Consider the following 18929-nt stretch of genomic DNA (forward strand, 5'->3'; position numbering starts at 1 on the left):
CCCGCCTAGCGCCCGCCTAGCGCCCGCCTAGCGCCCGCCTAGCGCCCCCCGCCTGGCGCCCGCCTCCTGCTCCGCTCGGACATCGCCACCCCCCTGCCTGTCTCCATCCGTCATTTACGCCGCTCTTGTTCTCAGACCCGGGGCCGGGCAGCAGCAGCGAGAGCGGACGCGAAGCGCTGCAGAGACGTCGCTTCCCTCTTCCTCTCCCACCTCCGACCCCCGCGCCCGCAGCATTATCCGCCCCCTGCGCCGCCACCGCCCCTCCTGGCTCTGGGACAGAGGACCCCGCCGCCGCCACGGTAAAAGAAAATAAGAGGGCGATGGGTTCCTATGGCTTTGGAGCAGCAGGGCGAGCCCGTGGCAGGTGAGTATTACGACGGTCGCCGCCAGCCCCCCCCCCCCCCCCCCCCCCCCCCCCCCCCCCCCCCCCCCCCCCCCCCCCCCCCCATGCCCCCCCCCCCACTGCCCGTTCTATTCTCTGCGATGCCATAAAATGCGCCGTCGTGTTGACTTTAACGAGGACGCGCGCGAACGAAACTGAGGGAAATGGGTGCCAGGGGGGAAGAGGGGGGCGAGGTTGGGGTGGAAGAGGGCGAGCGGCGATTGTGTCGCCGATTCGCCAGCGGCTAAAAATACGCAGAGATAATCTACGGCGAACAGGGTAAGGCTGTGACAACGAGGGCCAATATAAGACCTCCCCTCACCTCCCACTACCCCCTCCTACTCCCCCTCTCCCTTTTCCGCCCCTGTACCCCCCAAAACGCCGCCCCGGCGGGAGCGACGACAGTGGGTGAATCATGGCACAGCGGGGCAACAGGGCTTCTCTGGTCGTTGAGGCAGGAGGGCGATATCGAGGGGCGGGCCGGGGAGGGTCAGGCATTCAGCCGCCCACCTCGGGCCCGCCCGGGCTGCGCCGTGCAGCAGCGATGAAAGTGTGACGAACGGCCCGCTCTGGTAGGCGAGCGGGTGGGGGTGGGGGAGTGGGAGTGGGATGCCAACACAGCTGTGGTGTCGGCTCCAGCTTTTTGTGAGGCGTTATGCGATTCGTTGCTTTGTGGTGTGCATGTCATGCTGCCCCCCCCCCCCTCCCGCCCACACACACACCCTCTGCGACCGCAACCAAACTGGCGGTGCCCAGCGTGCCCAGCCCACCGCTCCGCGTCCGCCCCGCCGCCCCCCGCTCCCCGGCGCACAGCGGCAATTTACTGCTAATAGGGGGCCCAGCAAATCATTCGGATCACGTGGTCGGGTGGTCGTGGTCAGGGCGCCGCTGCTGCTGCCCGGCGGCGTGACGAGGCGGTGCGTGCAGAGGTCACGCCGGCCGGGGCCGATGTGCCTGGGGCGTGACGGCCCCGTTCAGTTGGCCCAGTGGCGTTCAAATGTACATCTCTAGAATTCCATCACGCCATACATACCATGATCGCAACGCCGCAAGCGCGTGCACAGCAGTTGATTTGAATTTTTCAGATTCCGCACCCACGACAACAAAAGAATGGAGAGAGAGAGGGGGGGGGGGGGGGAGAAAGTAAGGCACACTTTGTAGTCCTCTCTGAATGAAAGATAACACGAATATGCAAACGCCTACCGACAAGGGTCCTGGAAAAGATAGAATGAACTGTATCGAGTTTCAGTGCTCTACACTTTATTTATATAATATAGACTGTACATTAGGTGTCTGATAAACACAAAATGGTAAATAAGGCACTTCACACAATCATGCTTTTTCACATAGGATTAATTTGCCACAATTTCGTTAACCTAGACATAATGCCATTCTACGATAGAAACGGTATCAACTTAAATGGAAAACTCTACACCACGCATGATCTGTGAGCAGCATGCAGAAACTATAGCTTGCAGCTTGCGCAAAAATGGAAAATAGAAATTGAGCACCACAGTTCATTTCTTGTTTGAATGTCTTGTCATTCCCTGAAATAATGTGAGGATAATAACGAAAATCCAATTTATTAATTAGTATGCTTAGTGCTACATGGTATAGTGCAGTTGCTTAATTTTAATACAACCAAGACTTGAATTTTTGTATCAGACTCTGTTCATGTAGAAGATATACTTCAAAAAAATCAACAAGCAAGGCCAGCCTTGATTAATAAGACTAAATACATATTTTTACCCTTAAAAGGGTAATGAAAACCAACTCTGGGTCAGTATTGCATACTGAATTGTAGATCACAATGTGTTTTACTGGTAATTAATTAAGACACTATCTATTTTTGTCCTTAAAAAGGAGAAAGGCAAGTCTTAAGTTTACAGTACAACAATATACCTATGAGGCAGTCTGTGGTAATTATGCTTTCACAATTCAGTTTCTTTGGTCTTTTCAAAAAAATTAGAACAAAGAGTCAAAATTACAGCCAAAAGGTGCAATTAATCAGTTGCAGACAAAGCAAGCAATTCTGAACAGAGACTAAAGAATTAGGAGAAAACACAGAAAGCTGTCAACAACTATTGTAGATGAACATGAATCATTAGAATACTCTTTATTTTAATCTCCGAGTGATGATAAATACTAAGAGTAGACTAACTAAAACCTTACAATTTATAAACTTTCCATCACACATCACACTAGAGTAAACAGCAGCACCAATGTTTTACTTCTTATATGAAAAATAAATAAGCAGTAATAAAATTCCCCCTATGTCAACATGAGGTTGATGAAGAATAAACTTTGTACAATTCTGGAGCTGAACTATCACACAGATAAATTTACAAAATATATTTTGTTCATAATACAAATGTCTTCAAAATACTTTTTGCTTGATGCCCCAATTTCCCCATCATAAATATCACACAACAAGTACAAACCAAAGTTGGCCGGCCAGGCAGGCCAGGTTTTTATCAACAGTAATAATTGGGACACTTAGACAGCGAAGAAACCCGACATCAAACTTAAACCAAGAACACATGGTGACACAGTCTTCAAGAACGAGGGCTAGAGGGCGCCGACTTCAACCTGATTACGATATCACAGTGTTCCACGAAGAGCCTGGAATAATACTATCTCAAGGCAAAAACATCATACATTATAAAAAAGGAAAAGCGAGTAGAAAACACACATTCAATCGCCAAAGATGAAAGGAACAAGAAGCTAATCACGTAAACACGACCGGAAGTACCTTCTGATATACTGTCCAAATAGGATCATTCGGTGGGGTCCGTGCTTCGGGTCTTGGAACCGTCCGCGTCCTGAGCACAGCTGGTCTCCGCAGATGTGGGCTCGGGTTGAGGGACCGTGGACAGCTTGGTCTCACCCTTGGCGTCCAGCTTAGCAGCCATCTTGGCGTCCGACTTGACTTCCACTTTGGGGCTGAGGGCCGCAGCGCTGCCAGTGGGAGAGAGGGCCCCCAGCAGGGCGTCCTTGTTGACAGTTAGGCTGTGTGGGTCGAAACGGTGAAGTCCATAGTTGTGGAACATGAGATCGTTGCGCAGCTCGATGCCACTCCGCTCCCAGGTGGGCGACCGGTCCATGACGCCTATGCCGCCTAAGACGGAGGACGGCGTGGCCGCGGAGGGGGACAGCGCTGTGTCCAGGAGGGCGCCGTTGTACTTGGGCCGCGGGATAACCACCATGCTCGCCACCGGCGACACGCCCGGGGACCTGCGCGGCCGAGGGGTGGAGGGCGTGGGGCCGTACAGGGCCTCGTCCAGGTCCAGGACTGGGCGCGGGCGGGCCGACGGGCTGCCTAGCAGCGAGGAGGACGGCGAAGGCGCGGGAGGCGTCGTCGGCTTCTTCTTCTTTTTCGTGATGTCGTTGAAGCGGCTGTAGAAGCTCTTGCGCCGAATGCGGTCGCTCACGCTTTCGGGCGCATCATCGGCGGAGGGCGACGGTGGGGTGGGCGATGGCGCAGGGGACGAGCACGCGGACCACGACTCTGACGGGGAGGTGGCGCGCGGGGCCGCCACGGGGAACAGGTCCAGATGTAGAGGCGGCCGCGGGCGCGAGGCGGCGGGCGGGGCGGGGGCGGCCGACTGGGCGACCTCACTCACCGGCGCTGCGGGCGCGGGCACGCCCGCCGCCGGTGCCACGGCTGCCTCCGCCGCGACTTTGGCCTGCTCCTCCTGCTGCTTCTTGGCCTTCTCTGCGGCCTGCTCCGAGTGCAGCGACTGCAGGCTCTGCGACCACTTGTCGAGCAGCATCTCCCGGTGGCGGCGCTCCACGTCCTTGAGGGACACGACGGTCATGTCCGGGTCGGCGGGTCGGGTGTGCGACATGCTGCGTGGACGCGGCCCGTGCGCGTGCCTGTCCCGGTGGCGGTGGCCGCCGTCCGGCCTGAGCCCGTGGTGATGGTGGTGGTGATGGTGGTGGTGGGTGCTCGGCCCCGGGCTGGGGCTGTGCTCCAACCGCAGCCCTGGGCTGCTGGACACGGCCCTGCGCACGGGGCTGCAGCCTTCGCCCCGCGAGGACGACCGCGTGAGCGACCGCGCCGTGCTCCGCACCTCGTCGTCGGTCGGCCGGGACGTCGTCAACGTGGGAATCGTAGTCGCGCTTGGCTGGGGCGCGGGGGTGGCGGGGTCGGCGATCTTCGCCTTTGCAGTCGCTTTGGTCACTTTGGCCTTGGGCGGGGATTTGCTGAATGGAGAATCTTCCTTGGTCACTCTACTCTTCGACGGGGATTTGCCGCTGGGAGATTCATCCTTGGTTACTCTGGCTTTGGACGGGGATTTGCTTACTGGAGAGTCGTCTTTAGGCACTTTGGTCTTTGACAAAGACTTTGATACCGTAGAGTCGTCCTTGGTTACTCTGGTCTTTGACGATGACCTGCTGACGACTGTGTCGTCCTTCACTACTCTGGTCTTCGACGGGGACTTGCTCACGGGAGAGTCGTCCTTGATAACTCTGGTTTTGGACGTGGATTTGGTGACAACGGCGCCGATCCTGCTCCGAGAGCCCGACCGGCTGGGGGAGACGGTCACGTTGACGACATCGTCTTCCCTCTTGGGGGATTCGGCCTTACTGGGGACACAAGCCTTGCTTTTGTTGCCGTCCTCATCCCGCGGGGGCGTGCAGCAGCTGTCGCTCTTATTGGACGGCTGGCTCCTGGAGGCCGAGCGGCCGGGCACGCTGGGCCGACCGGCTTCCTCCTCTTTGGCCGTATCGGCTTTGCCGACGCCTAGAATACGACTCCTCGAGTTGGATTTCCTAATATCGATGGTCGAGCCGCTGGGAGAGTCGGCCTTGTTGAAGAGCCTCGTCCTCGACGTGGAGCGGGCCGGCGCGGCGGCCTTAACGTCCTCCTCCTTGGGCAGGGCGTTACGGGACAGCGACTTCCTCAGCGGCGGCCCGGGCGGCGCAGCCGCGTCGTCAGACTTGGTGGGCGAGGTCTTCCTCTCGGGGTCGGCCAGTTTCGTCCTGGAGGCGGAGCGGGAAGTCGACAGTAGCGGTCTAGCGGGCTCGTCGCCCGGCTTAGAGGGGGTCCTCGGCAGGACTTTGTCGTCGCCAACCCTTGGCAGCTTGCTCTTGGACGATGACCTGGAGGTTCCCATCAGGGACAGCGGGGTGGCGGCGGGGTCCGAGTGCACGCTCAGTTCGGAAGCACGTTCGGGAGCCTTTAAAACCGACAGTACTTTGGTGTTGGTGTCGTCTTTACGGACGGAAGACTTCGAGGAGGATTTAATTAAACACGACTTTTCTCTCTCGGGAGGTTCTTTTGCTTCCTTGTTACGCACAGAAGAGCGAGATGGTGATTTAACAAGCGCAGCTTCCTTGTCAACGGAGGGCTGCGCCTCGTCCTTGTTTCGTATGGATGTGCGCGAGAAAGTTTTCTTCGGTGGAGAAATTTCTTTGCGGAAATTCGGCTTTTCCTCTTTTTGAGGAGAGGACCTGCTGGAGGACACACTAATTGCTTTATCGGCAGCCGGTTTCGTATCATCTTTTGGTGGAGTAGGGCGCGGTAGGGATTTTATTGGAGAAATTTCCTTATCAAATTTGGCTGCCAGAGCCTTTGATGCTAGTTTTACAGGGGACTTTTCTTTTGAGTCTCCATTGGTCCGAGGAGAAAATTTGACAGGAGACTCCCGCGAGGTACTATCTTCTTTTGTCATCTCCGATTTAGAGAAGGATTTCGATACTTGAGGCCCTCCATTCTGTTGAGACTGTGCAATCAATGTACAGTCCACCCGACTGTCAACAGATCCACTAAGTTTACTTTTTGACGCAGACTTTATTACTGTTTTCATCTTTTCATCCGTCGGAATCTTACTCTTTGACGTGGTCTTCTTTGGAGGACTGGATCTGTCCCCCTTTAATCCTAGCTTCGTCTTGGACAGAGATCTTACAAAGGAAACATCGGAAGATCCTTCTTCTTTGTTGCCCAACTTCAATCGAAGCAAGGGTTTGGACGGAGTGTCCGTGTCCGTGTTTGTGTCCTTGACGGGCAGCTTCACGAGAGCGGATGCTACGACCGGGTCCACCGGAGGAGGGACAACATCCTGGCTGCTGGTCGCCGTCTCGGGGTTCGACGGCACCGGCTCGGGCTTGGTGGCACCGCCAGCCGCCGGCTCCTCCGCCGCAGGGGCCTCTTTCTTCGACTTGACGACCTTAGTCTTGCTCTTGGACGACAGTAGCCCCCTCACCTTGGACCCTGACTTAGTACGCAATACTTTCGGTTTGGAATCGGCAGAGTTGGGTTCAGTCTTGGGGACGGCGGCATCCCCGTTCGCCAGGGGAGGCGCCTGGCTCTCGGCCGCGGCCCCTGCAGTCACTCGCGGAATGATCTCTTCGGCCTGGTTTGGCGCGCCGCCGGCGGCTTCGGCCACGGCGTCAGCCTTGGTCATGGAAGAAGGCAGGGAAACGTTATTATCACGACCCTTGTCGAGCCGGGACATGTCAGCCGAGGCGCCGCCGGCGCCGCCACTGGACGGGGTGCTCGCCGACGGTGCTGAGGCCGCCGACGGTGCCGAGGCCGCCGACGGTGCCGAGACCGCCGACGGTGCCGAGGCCGCCGACGGTGTCGAGGCCGCCGACACCGTCGTCTTCTTGGCGACGCGTCCCACCCGGGGCCTATCCGAGTCCAGCAGGAGGCTGTCGCTGGTGAAGCCCGAGTACGCGTGCGCGGCGCGGTGCGGCTTGAAGGAGGGAATGAGGCCTTGCTTGACGTCAGCCGGGTCCTTGCGGAAGAGGCTCATCACGCGGCCCGCTATCCTGCTGCCGCTCGAAGCGGGGGCCGCGGGCGGCGCGTTCACCGTGGGGATGTCGCTCACGGACACGGCGCGCTTCAGCAGGCTGGACTCGGTGGGCGCCGCGTCGCACTCCTTGGGCTCGAGGCTGCGCTCGCGGAGGCTGCGGATCGTCGACTCGATGCGACTCTCCTGCGGCTGCTGGGACGGCGGCGGCGGTGGCGGCGACTGCGCGGGTGGAGGCTGTGGGGGCGGCGGCTGAGGGGGCGGCACCTGCTGCTGGGGCTGGCTCGTGCGCAGCCTGTCCAGGCGCCGCTCCAACGACTGCAGGAAGCGGCTGCTCGTCTTGCTCTTGTTGGGCTCAGCAGGCTGCGGCGGTTCAGGCTGCGGCTGTACCGGCTGCTGCGGCTCGGGCTGCGGCTCGGGCTGCGCGCGGTCGCGGCTCTGGCTGCGCTGGAGGTCCTGCTCGCGGGCGTACGCGCTCTCCTCGCGCGGCGTGTCGAAGAAGTCCGGCCGCAAGAACCGCGATATGCGGCGCTGCACCGGCTGCCGCGGCTGCCTGCCGGACCCGGACGGCTGCTCGTCGCCGCTCGACGCCGACCCTCCGCGGAAGAACTTGCTCAGGATGGAGCGCTCCGGGGTGGCGCGCGTCGACGCCGACCTCCTCAGCGCCGAGGCCGACAGGGCGGGCAAGTCTGTGGAGGAGCCGCCCACGCTGCTGCTGCCCAAGCCCGCGGGCCGGAGCTCGCGAGTCACGGACACGGACCGCCCGAACCTGGAGCGCGCGGTCTGAGCCGGGGCCGGCGGCGGGGCGTTGTCCTCTGCCGGGGCCGTGCCCCCAGCCGGCGAGGTCGCGGCCGCAGCTGGAGTCGCGCTGGCGGTGGTCTTGTTGGTGACGGACGCGGTGTCGGCTTCCGTGGCGTCGGGCGGGGCCGGTGCGGGGGTGTCGCCGAGGAAGGCGCTGGATGGGCACGACCTGGTGAGGACGCTGTCGACCACGGGCGCCTCCCGCCCCGGCTTGCGGTGGGACGGCAGTATCTCGTAGTAGGCGCAGTCGTCGTCGCTCGCCCTCGACGAGCTCTGGTGGCCGAAACCGACGCCCGAGAGGCCGAGCCCCGAGGAGCGGCGCGGCAGCGGAGGCCGGTCCGAGTCGGACAGCGACACGGAGCTGGACAGCGGGCTGGTGTAGGACGAGTACGGCCGGCGCCCGGGGGAGGACAGCGAGGACAGGTACGACGGTCTGTATGAGGAGGTGGACTGGGAGCTGGGGCTCGCGGGCCGCTCCCGCATGGACAGCGTCCTGGACAGGCCGAGGCGCCGCGCCGCGCTCGAGTACACGTCCCCGGCGTCGTCCCCGACCAAGGACCGGCTCGGGCTCGGCCCGTGACTGGGCGGTAAATACGAAGTGGGGATGTTGAGGCCGTTGAGTTCCTCCTCCAGGGCGCGCGACGAAGACGCCCGGCTGGGGTTGGGCAGGTACGAGGTCGGGATGTTGAGGCCGTTGAGCTCTTCTTCCAGGGCCCGAGAAGAAGCCCGGCTGGGGTTCGGTAGGTACGAGGTGGGGATGTTGAGACCGTTGAGCTCCTGCTCCAGGGCGCGGGTCACGCCGCTGGCCGCCCGCCGGGCGCTGGAGAAGCTGCTGCTGCCGGCGGCGCTGCCCCGCGGGTAGCGTCCCGTCAGGCCGGCCACGTCGTCTGCGCCCGAGGTCCCGGTGGACTTGCTCTTCATGTAGGAGCGGGGCGTGCGGTGCTGCGGGCGCTCCGGCGCGGCCGCCCCTGACGGCGAGCCCTGCTGGTACTGCGCCAGCCGCGCCGCCAGGCTGGGCGTGTACGAGTAGGACGACAAGGAGGAGGCCTCGCTGAAGTCGCCGCTGCTACGACCTGCGAGCAGAAGAAGAGAGTCAGAGGCTGGGTGGCGCAGAACACAGGGGCCCCCGACGAAGGACGGCGAAAGTCGACGAGGGCGTCGGCGTTCTGTTAGTGTCACACTGCGCGCATGCCAAGTTCGACGCCGCTGGGGCGGGTTACCGTCGCCCTCACCCCGGCTGCGTTGAGGGGACATGCTGGCGCCGTCCTCGTCGGGTCGGGCAGGAACGGTATCAGTAAGAAACACTTACTGATGCCCGTCTCTTAGCCCCTGCCTTGTTTCAATTTACATGCTTTCGCACATTTCTACAAAGCAGTAAGACTACACAACTTCTTTCTGAAACACACAGTGAATTTCTTTAAATGACCAAAAATATACTTTCTCTTGATAAAAGTGTGCACGCATCAACTGTTTCATGACACAAACTCATAAAGTTGTTCCGCATTCCAGAAAGAAATTGATACTCTTGTTAATAAATGTTAGCAAAGATTTATAGAGGTACATACTAGCACAAAACTACCGTCACTTGGTTGCTTGTTGCATGTGGCCGATGTGGGGTTGGGGGTGTGGGGTTGGACGTGGGGTTGGTGGGAGGGGGCGGGGCGCGCTAGTGGGTGGAGGAGCCAGTGGGGGAGCTGGCGCCACTGACACTGCCCCCGCTGCTCCCTCCGCTCATGCTCCCGCCTCCGCCGCCCCCTCCTCCAAACTTGCGCCCCCCTGCCCCTGGTACATGCACGCTCACACGAACCCTCGCTGGAAAATCATCAGAAAGAGAGAGAAAATGTAGTAGTAGTCGATGGGATCAACAGAAAGAGTCAATCAGAAGAGCTTCACAAACGAGAACGAAAAAAAAGCAGTCTAAACCAGTGAGGCAGAGATGTATCAGGAACTTGCATCACATCGTCTATTGAGATTGAGTCAGGGATATGCTGTAGTACTACTGGATATGCATCTTCCTTCCATCAACAACGCGGCTACAATAGTACACAACGTCATGTTCAAATTGGAAACGGTATCAGCCAATGATCTATTATTTGGTCTTATAATAGTGTCATAAATTATAATGAATTTCTATCCTATCCTAAAAACAACATTGGTATACCTTGAGGACACTCATCAGTAAATTCCAGCAGTTTATTTGTTCTGCTGCATTTTCTTCAAACTAGTCACTCATGCAAGCTGAGGCTATGGCCACTTACATACTTTATAAAAGCAAGCTTACCAGTCTGACAACTGCACAAAAGCAAGGGGATAAAGCACTTTGAATTGAAATGTGATAGATACTGAAACAATACGTACAAATATTTTGTGTAGTTGTCAAAAAAAAAAAAATTAAGTTGAAATATGAAAGCTACTAGTAAAATACATGATTTTAATATTGCTTTAAAAATGTGTAAAATATAGATCATACAGTAATCCTAAATTGATATATCACTTCAATTTCTGAATGTGTGTTACAAATCACATGTGGGTTACAGTAAACCACAAAAAAGTTAGTGAGGAATGTAAATTCAAAGGTATAATAATATGTATTTACAAAGTTGATAGACCACAACAGTGTTTCAAATGGCATGCATAATACCATTAAATAAACTTGGTAACTGAATCTAATACTTGAGCGCCTGTTTACGTGGCTGTGAGTAGAATCGCTGTGTTTTAAAATTGTAACACAATTCTGGTTGCAAGTTTTTAACAAACCTTAAAAAGAAAAAATACTTTTTGAGGACAACCATAAACTATAACTCATGTCTGTAGATGAACAAGCTGATGGTTAGTATTCATAACATTTATTTAACCCGATGCTTGCATTTACCACCATCAGGAAAAATGGAAAAATGTAGTGGAAATATTCTGACATACACATACAAGGTGTAACATATATTTGTACTGTGGCAAAATACTGAACCCACTTGCAGAAATTCTACAAAACAAAACAATAATGGATGCAGGGTTCTTGTACAGGTCTGTACTGCATTTCTTAAACTACATCAAAATGTCTACGATAATTGACCAAGTTCTGTAAAGTATGTAACTTTGATTGTGAGGACTGTCGTAATTCAAAATGCAAAATAATATTTCATTAATAACGTCTCAAGAGACAAAAACTCATACATTCTCAGCCTCCATGGTTTTTTAACACACAAACTTTGTTAAAGTCAAAAAAAGTGATGGACATATATCATGCAATTTTACTCACCATCTGATTTATTTACTACAAAACTTAAAGTAGCCAAAGAGGTTGCTGCTTGCCCAATCAAGTAGAACTTTGACACAAATTTTCTTTGCAGTGAACAATTGATTTCATTTTAAGATAACTTAAGCATGTGGTTATTTTTATTTGTAGTTATGTATTTGTTCAATTTTTGATAAATTGGTCATTGGAATGACTACATATATCCAACGTAGATATAAAAAAACAAAAACAACAAGAACAAAGTTCTACTGATAGAAGCAGAGCGAATAGAATTGTGCCCTATGCCTACGCGAAGAGCAAACACTTTTTTAAAATGCAAGTTTCAGCACGTTAATGTTATTGAGGGGTAAAAAGCAAACACAAATGAAAGGAGTACGAGTGTGACGATGATAAAACTAAATTGAAATATAAATGCCTAACAAACCTATGTAAGGAGGCTCCTGAATTCCTCCCTCATGCTTATTGCAAACAGTCTTCCCCATAAGGGCCTTTACTTTACAGTTCTTGCTGACTGCTTAGAAATTGACTACATAATTCACCTTTGATGTGAGCAAGTTCCCTCTACATTTTATGTGCACAGGTCCATGAAAATATCGAGAGGTAGTCCAAGCACCTCAACATGACACAGTTTTTTTTAATTCCCTAGATAAAAATCACCATTCAAATTTTCAAGATTGAAAATCTATATTTATATAACTGCTACCAAAATGAGTCTGTTTAAACTAACTGCTCTCATATGGACTTTTTTGATAGAGAACATGGATGATGTCAGCAGCAGAATAGAACTTACCTTTAGGGAGGGTGCCACTGTTGTGTGATTCACTATAAAGGCTATCCGTGTCAGAGACATCTCTGCTAACACTTCTTCTCCAAGGAGTAGGACCTACACTGCCACTTTCACTGTCGTTTCGACTGAAAGATCTGGAAGCCTCAGATATTCGTCTGAAAAATTAAAAATGAAGTTACAGAAACGAATTGATAAAACCGAAAGTTATTTCACTTGACGTCTTACTATTCTAAAAGCTTCTTGTTTTTTTTTGTTTTGTTTTTTTGTTGTTGGTCTTTTCCTTTTTTTTTGTTTTGCGAAAGCATTACATTTGAGGAAGAGTAGCAGAGACACTATTGAGTATGGTTTGATAATACAGTTTTACAATAAGATTTACAAAAGATTTATAAGGAAGGTTACATAAAAGGCAAAGATACAAAAGCCTATGGTTCACAGTGCAAATTAGATATTAGTACACACTCACTTAAATGTAGTTGTTACTGTTCTCTGAGTGCTGGAATCATGTACACTGAACAACACAAAAATAGTGGATGTTAAGTACAGTATCTCCTATTTCCAATCACACACATTAGATGTTTTTTTATGCATTAGGATTATTACATAAGCAAATATCTTTCAGAGTTTAGATACATAGATAAGATTATTGAAGAATGGAAGAAATTTGTTTTTTTAAAGCATGCATGCCAATTCACTGTACTTTTACTAACCGAGACAGTGGCTCAAAAGGCGAGCCTCTGCTGAGCAGACTTGAAGATGGAAACATAAAAGGTGATGTACGTGAGCCGGGAGAAGCACCAAATTGGCTGAGTAATCTTGATGATGGAAACCCTGGTCTTCCACCATCTTCAACATTGAGTCTTTGAGTTAAACTGCGAACCTGAAATTCAAATTGAAAATTAATTAGAACTTGGCTGCAAATTGCACATTTCACAAACAGGACATTGCAGGTCTAATTTTAACCCTAAGGAAGATATTTTCTTAATTATGTACCCTAGATAACAGAGATGAAAACAGGTTCTCCGCTGTGAGTAACTCAAAGCCCTCATCATCATCCTCTTCTTCCGCTGAGCTCATGCTGTCTGTGTGCTCAAGTGTACGTTGAGATGGTCTTGAACTTCTGATGTACAAAGAAAAGAGCAGAGTTAAATAAAATAGTTGTGTAATTTGCACAAGATAATGTTTAAATGACATTGACATTGGGGTACAAACCTCAAACGATGGAGATGGAAAGCAGATGGGCGATCCTCGTTATCACTGTCCCTCCCAATGGAACTATGTCGATGCAGAGCTGCAAATGGTCCTTCATCTTCACTCTCACTAAGCAAACTGCTGCTTGACAGAAACAGAAACAAAAAGAAGTGGAGGGGAGCATTAGAACTCTTTCAATGTTCAGTACATCAAAACATAAAGAAAAATAATTTCCATACAGTCTCAAATGCTCATCCCACATTTACTTGCTCATATTAAGACACTAGAAAAAGCAGAAAAAAGCGAACAATTACCTGAATTTACTTCGATGTCTTTCTCGACTGTTATCCAAGTTTTAGAAAGGCAGAAAACACAAAAAATTAGCAAAGGTTAGCTGATTGCGCAGTTACTTAAACAATAAGCAGTTATAGCAGAGATTGAAGCAGCAAAGCAAACTTTCTGAATTTCAATCGATGGAATATAAAGTGATTACCTCATTCTCTTAGTTCTGCTACTAAGGCGAGAACGTGGAATACTGTGAGTTGATGCCCTGCTCTCCTCACTTGGTTCTAAGCTTGTAGCTCGGGGAGTAACATATCCACCACCTTCCAGGGCAATAGGTATGACATATTCCCGTGGCGACTTCCTGATGGCCTCTCCACCACTTTGTGATATTGTACTTTCAGTATCGGAGTCTTGAGTACTTTGCCTTGACAAACTATTAGACCTGGAGAGAATCAATGTAAAAATTCACATTCCTTAAAAGAAAAGAAATCAGTTTATGTTTTCTTAAGTGGAAATAATTGTACCTCTGTGAAAGTTGAGATAGAGTTCTCTGGTAGGGTAAGTTTCCAGAAGCCGATTGAGACGTAGTTGGAGGAACAGGTGGCTTAGCTGGAGGAGTAGAAGTTCGTGGAGCTGCATTTTCTTCGGCTTCAAAATGAATGGGAATAATGTGTTCTCGAGGTTTAGACTTAGTTGACTCTGGTTCACATGAAGCCGATCTGAAATAGTAATAATGTTTAGCTCTGATGAAAATATTTTGAAGGCAAGGAAAATTTCCATATCCAAAATAGAAAGGCATACCTGAAAGGCATTGGATGAACCCTTGTTGAACTGTTTGCAGCAGCAACAGGGAAAGATACTTCACTTCTTTGGTGTCTTGGTTTGTTTGGATAATCAGCTGCTCCAACAATATGTTCCACTTCACTACGATATCCACCTAATGGTGGACCAACACTCGCTCTTCGCCCAGGAGAAGGTGGAGCCTGAATCATACGCACAAGTTTTTCAGGGCTTTGAGCTTTGGCTGGAGGAGGAGTGCCCATTTGAATCTTGGCCTCAGATGTTTTACGTCGAGGCAGAGTGGCAGATTTCAGTGTTATTTCCATCTTGCTTGCTGTTTTCTTGGGTTCAGTTTCATCAGCATCTCCAGATTGTGGAACTAAATTAGGAAGAGGGGGCTCTTGTCCTGGATATTTGGTAGCTTGTGGAGTAGACACCTAAAATTACAAGAGGTATTTTATTAATACAGAAAAGAACCCAAGAAAATGTCAATATATGCAGTAAAAAATAGAATTCTCAAGAAGTGTACCTGAATTGTAGCCAGACGGATATCATTGGGTGCCACTTGTACCCGTACAGTTTTCAGACCGGTAGTTGGATCCACTCCAGTTGGAGACAAAGGTGTGCCCGGTGCTGATGGTGTACCAGCCCTAGATCCATGAAGTGAACCAAGTTTTGGAGTGTTTTTCAATGAAACTCTCCTTCCCGTGAGTTGGCCTTCTACAACACTACTAATAAGTCCAGCAGCTTCTTTAACCTTCTTTGCCCTTTCATTCTCATCTGGTGAACCTTGGGTTGAAAGGTCTGTATTGACATCATCAATACCTTTACTTTGTGCTGGGTCAGAGGCAGAATATTCTGAAATGCCTGATTGTGATTGATCAGAAACAGTCTTTTTAGACATGGAGCTTTTCACTCCAGCAGGTACAGACGTCAATGAACCTTTTCGCTCAGCAGTAGCTGTTACTGGTGCTGTACCTGGAGTGATAGAAGATTTCCTTTCAAATGCAGCTTTTGCATCACTAACTTTAACGCCAGGTATGTGAATTTTCTTCGGCTTTTCAACAATGGAACCCTTTCTCTCTGTAGTGACATTTGCAAGATTATTGAACTTCTCTGCTGTCTCAAATATCTTGGATTTTCTGCGCTCTGTGCTTCTAGGAGGTTCTGGATCTTCAGGAGTGTTCGGCACAGGTACAGCTGGCACTTCATTTGTAGGACTAATTATTTTGGATAGGCTAATCTTCCCCTGGCTTTTTGCTTTGTCAAGACTAGGAATATCAGCACCTGTATCACTAAAACTTAAAGACGATGGAGGTGCCGTGGAAGAACTTATAATACTTACTACACCCTCACTCACATCATCACCATTCACATCATCTCTCACTTCTTCTACACACGGCTCAGACTGGCTAGACCTCACACTTTCATCACTTGGACTACTATCACTTAATTTTTCATTTGTTGATGTCATAGACACATCTCGTTTCGTTTGTTCTCCATCCACTGGCTTTCGTTTTGATTTACTCTTAGAATTTTCCTCCATTGGAATCTTTGCTTCTTGTGTTGGTTCAGTTCCACTTTTACCTTCAGCTATACCGGTCTCCGGATCTGCACCAGCAGTATTTTGTGTTAATAACGAACTTTCATCCCTCTCAGGTTTAGATTTCTTTTTCGTTCCTTTCACCGATTTTCGCTTTTCTTCATTTTTGTTAGGTGATTCACTTTGATTTGGTTGAGGATATTTGTCTTGTAAATCATCATTAATAGCACAAGCAGCAGCGAGAGTTAAGTCCTTAGAATCACTCCTAGGAAGACTTTCAGATTCAATGTCCATGGTCTCAGCCTGTTTCCTACTTCGACTTGTGGATCTTCTATCTGAGCGACTATTTCGCTGTTTGCTACGTGACCTTTCTTTCTTCTTTGCTCCTCCAACACTAGCATCATCAGTCGAAACAGCATCCTCAAGTTTGCGTTTTGGTGTGTCTGCAATCTTGTCAATATTACCTGGAAAAGAAGATATCTAGTTTAATGCAAGAAATCAATCACATCCATATCTTTCATGCAAAGAAATAAATTTTACTTTTGCTATTTGAAGTCTCTGCCTTTGTAGAGTTAACAAAGTCTCTTATTCTCCTTTCTGCAGATGGTTGGTCTAAGTCCATGAGGCTACCGACAGAGTGTGATCGAACTGGGCCTTCAGAGGCTCCTGCTACGTCTCCATTACCCTTCTGTGGAAAGGACCATGAACAAAAGAAGCCATGAAATAATTGGGTAAAAAAAAAGGAATGAGAAAAAAAATCTTAAATCAAACACACACCTGATCATTGGTCACAACAACTTGTTCAGATGACACAGGAGGAGCTAGTGAGAGTAGGAGATCCAATCTAACGGGGGTTTGGTTTGCTAAGTGTTCAGCAATATCTAGGCAGGACTCACTTTGGCCTTCATTAACCCACCAGTGAGAACAAATTTTCACAATGTCAGCACGCTTTGCGGGTGATACTGTCAGCATTTCTCTAATAAGAGGAGATGCAGCTAAAAAAAAAAGGATATTCATTGGTAAGATGTATAAGACGCAGGGCATATTATACATAATTCACATAAATTTACTTACGAGATGGTTTTTTAGGTTCAAAGTAATCTCCCTGAGATATTTGTTTAACCAAACGTTTGAAATTAGAACCATCAAATGGCATAGCACCATACACCAATGTGTAAAGGAGAACACCTAACGACCTGGAAACAGAAAAGTTATTTCACTTCCAGCAAACTAGAGCAGATTTTTGCCTTGTTATGAAAGACTTACCAGCAATCCACCTCAGGTCCATGATATGGAGTTCCCTGAACAATTTCAGGAGATGCATATAATGGACTCCCACAAAATGTGCCAAGTAATCTTGTTTCATCAAACACATTTGACAATCCAAAATCAGCAATCTGAAGAAAAAAGATTGTAATTAAGTAATACAATTTAACACTTTTGGAATGGGTACTAAGAGAGAATACCATCCATACCTTTGCACTCCCATCCACATCTAGCAATATGTTTTCTAATTTTAAATCACGATGACAAATTTTATGCTGAAAAGAAGACAAACTTTTACCACAAGCCTAGTTCAAGTGTCTCGAACAACAATCAATAATGCTATTTGTGTATTGAACTACTAGATACTTCACGTAAAATATTTCACCTTATGACAATAATAAACAGCAGTGGCTATTTGTCTAAATAATCTTCGTGCTTCCTCCTCTCCAAGAACCTTCCTCTCACTCAGGAAATCATACAGTTCACCACCAGCAGCATACTCCATGACAAGAACCATTTTTTCTCTATTTTCAAAAACTGAAAGTATAACACAATGTGATAAATTGAAATTAAGGAATAAAATTTAAAGTACAATTTCTACTTCAGTTGCATTTGTTTTACTAATTTATCGCATACCTTCATAAATGTGAATTATATTAGGATGTTGAACAGAACTCATAATCTGAATTTCTCTTCTGATTCGAACCAGATCTGCTTCTGACTCTATCTTACTCTTCTTGATGGTTTTGATGGCCACTTCCTGTCCTGTTTCCTTATTAATACCTAGCTGGACTTTGCCATAAGTTCCCTGGCCCAGTTTCTTTATTATGTCGAATCTAGTCGAGCAACAAACAACAAGCAGATTAGACTGTTCACCGCGAAGACGAGATCAAATCAGATCAAAACGGCCCGAGAAGGCCTCCCCCTCACCTCTGCCTCAGCTTCCGGCGGTGGTTGTGCAGTCGGACCCCCGCCGTGCTCTCCATGCCCCCCATGATGTTCATGATGCTTGCCTTGTCCACCACCATCTTGACGGCCTGCGGGACAGAAGCGAAAATGACGACAATCAGAGGCGATATCGAGTGGGGGCATGTGGTAAAGGAGAAGGGAAAAGGAGCGCGGAGCAGCAGCAGCGCGAGCAGCCCGACGAGAGCGCCTGCCAAGGGCAGGGTAGGCAACCGCAGCGCTGCGACGCGCGCCGGACCAAGGGTGGCCTACCCCCCGGGCGCTCAGCCTGGAGCTGCTGCTGCTGGAGGAGTAGGCTGACAAACACAAGTGCTACGCTCCCCGCCGTCACACCCGCGCACTCCAACTCCTCCCGGGGAGGTGAGCATGACTGTGATTAGGCTCCTCGCCACGCCACGCCACACCACGCCACGCCGAGCCGAGCGCGTGACCCGTGACACGTCACGCTGCCGTACAGAAGTGAGTCATCGGCACGCACTTTCGCGCGGGGGGCAAGCCTCGGGCGCAGGCCTCGGGGGCAGCAGGCTCGCAGCCTCCGTGGAGGCGGCGGGGCCCGGCGGAGAGCCAAGTGCGCCACGCGGGCCGCGGGCAACGTGCAGCATGCAGCCCAGCCCACCCCACCCCACAGCCGCCGCCACCATGCGCCCCTTAGGGAGCGAAATGCCAGACGACGGATAGCAACGAAATTAAAGAAGCAACCCGATCCCTTCCTCTGAAAGTGAAGCCGCAGCGCACTAGGGGACTGTGCTACACGACGCTCACCCCGCGTCGGAATTCATCCGCTGGCCGATGTCCCCGATTTCTACCACAACATGGCCCACATATCGGCCGGCTGGCTGGGCTGCTGCTGGGGCCGACCCTGCGCGCCCACGCCTCGAGCCCCAGGCTGCCGCCCGCGCCCCACCCTCGCCCCCTCCCCC

The 18929-nt window shown here is 50.7% G+C and overlaps 1 protein-coding gene across 3 annotated transcripts in view; it reads right to left on the minus strand.

Annotated features, from left to right (window-relative positions):
- Positions 1-1620: 1620 nt before the first annotated feature.
- The window catches only part of LOC113216130 (serine/arginine repetitive matrix protein 2), a 27602-nt gene continuing 10293 nt past the window's right edge, over positions 1621-18929 (minus strand). Inside the window, exons 2-20 of one of the 3 annotated variants that reach the window (XM_026435867.2) lie at positions 17974-18080; positions 17680-17879; positions 17429-17580; positions 17253-17318; positions 17044-17174; positions 16852-16973; positions 16555-16772; positions 16318-16465; positions 14764-16241; positions 14256-14671; positions 13979-14173; positions 13663-13896; positions 13484-13510; positions 13191-13310; positions 12972-13098; positions 12689-12858; positions 12445-12489; positions 11985-12136; positions 1621-9014 (exon numbers count right to left, since the gene is read on the minus strand). In XM_026435867.2, the coding sequence (XP_026291652.1) occupies positions 3160-9014; positions 11985-12136; positions 12445-12489; positions 12689-12858; positions 12972-13098; positions 13191-13310; positions 13484-13510; positions 13663-13896; positions 13979-14173; positions 14256-14671; positions 14764-16241; positions 16318-16465; positions 16555-16772; positions 16852-16973; positions 17044-17174; positions 17253-17318; positions 17429-17580; positions 17680-17879; positions 17974-18071 (9954 nt within the window). In that variant the 5' untranslated portion in view covers positions 18072-18080 and the 3' untranslated portion in view covers positions 1621-3159. The remainder of the gene's footprint in view (positions 9015-11984; positions 12137-12444; positions 12490-12688; positions 12859-12971; positions 13099-13190; positions 13311-13483; positions 13511-13662; positions 13897-13978; positions 14174-14255; positions 14672-14763; positions 16242-16317; positions 16466-16554; positions 16773-16851; positions 16974-17043; positions 17175-17252; positions 17319-17428; positions 17581-17679; positions 17880-17973; positions 18081-18929) is intronic. The other 2 variants (XM_026435868.2, XM_026435869.2) reach the window with 2 other exon arrangements.

This window comes from Frankliniella occidentalis, unplaced genomic scaffold (genome assembly GCF_000697945.3).
Source record: "Frankliniella occidentalis isolate FOCC.00 unplaced genomic scaffold, Focc_3.1 Scaffold145, whole genome shotgun sequence".
Lineage (NCBI taxonomy): Eukaryota > Metazoa > Arthropoda > Insecta > Thysanoptera > Thripidae > Frankliniella > Frankliniella occidentalis.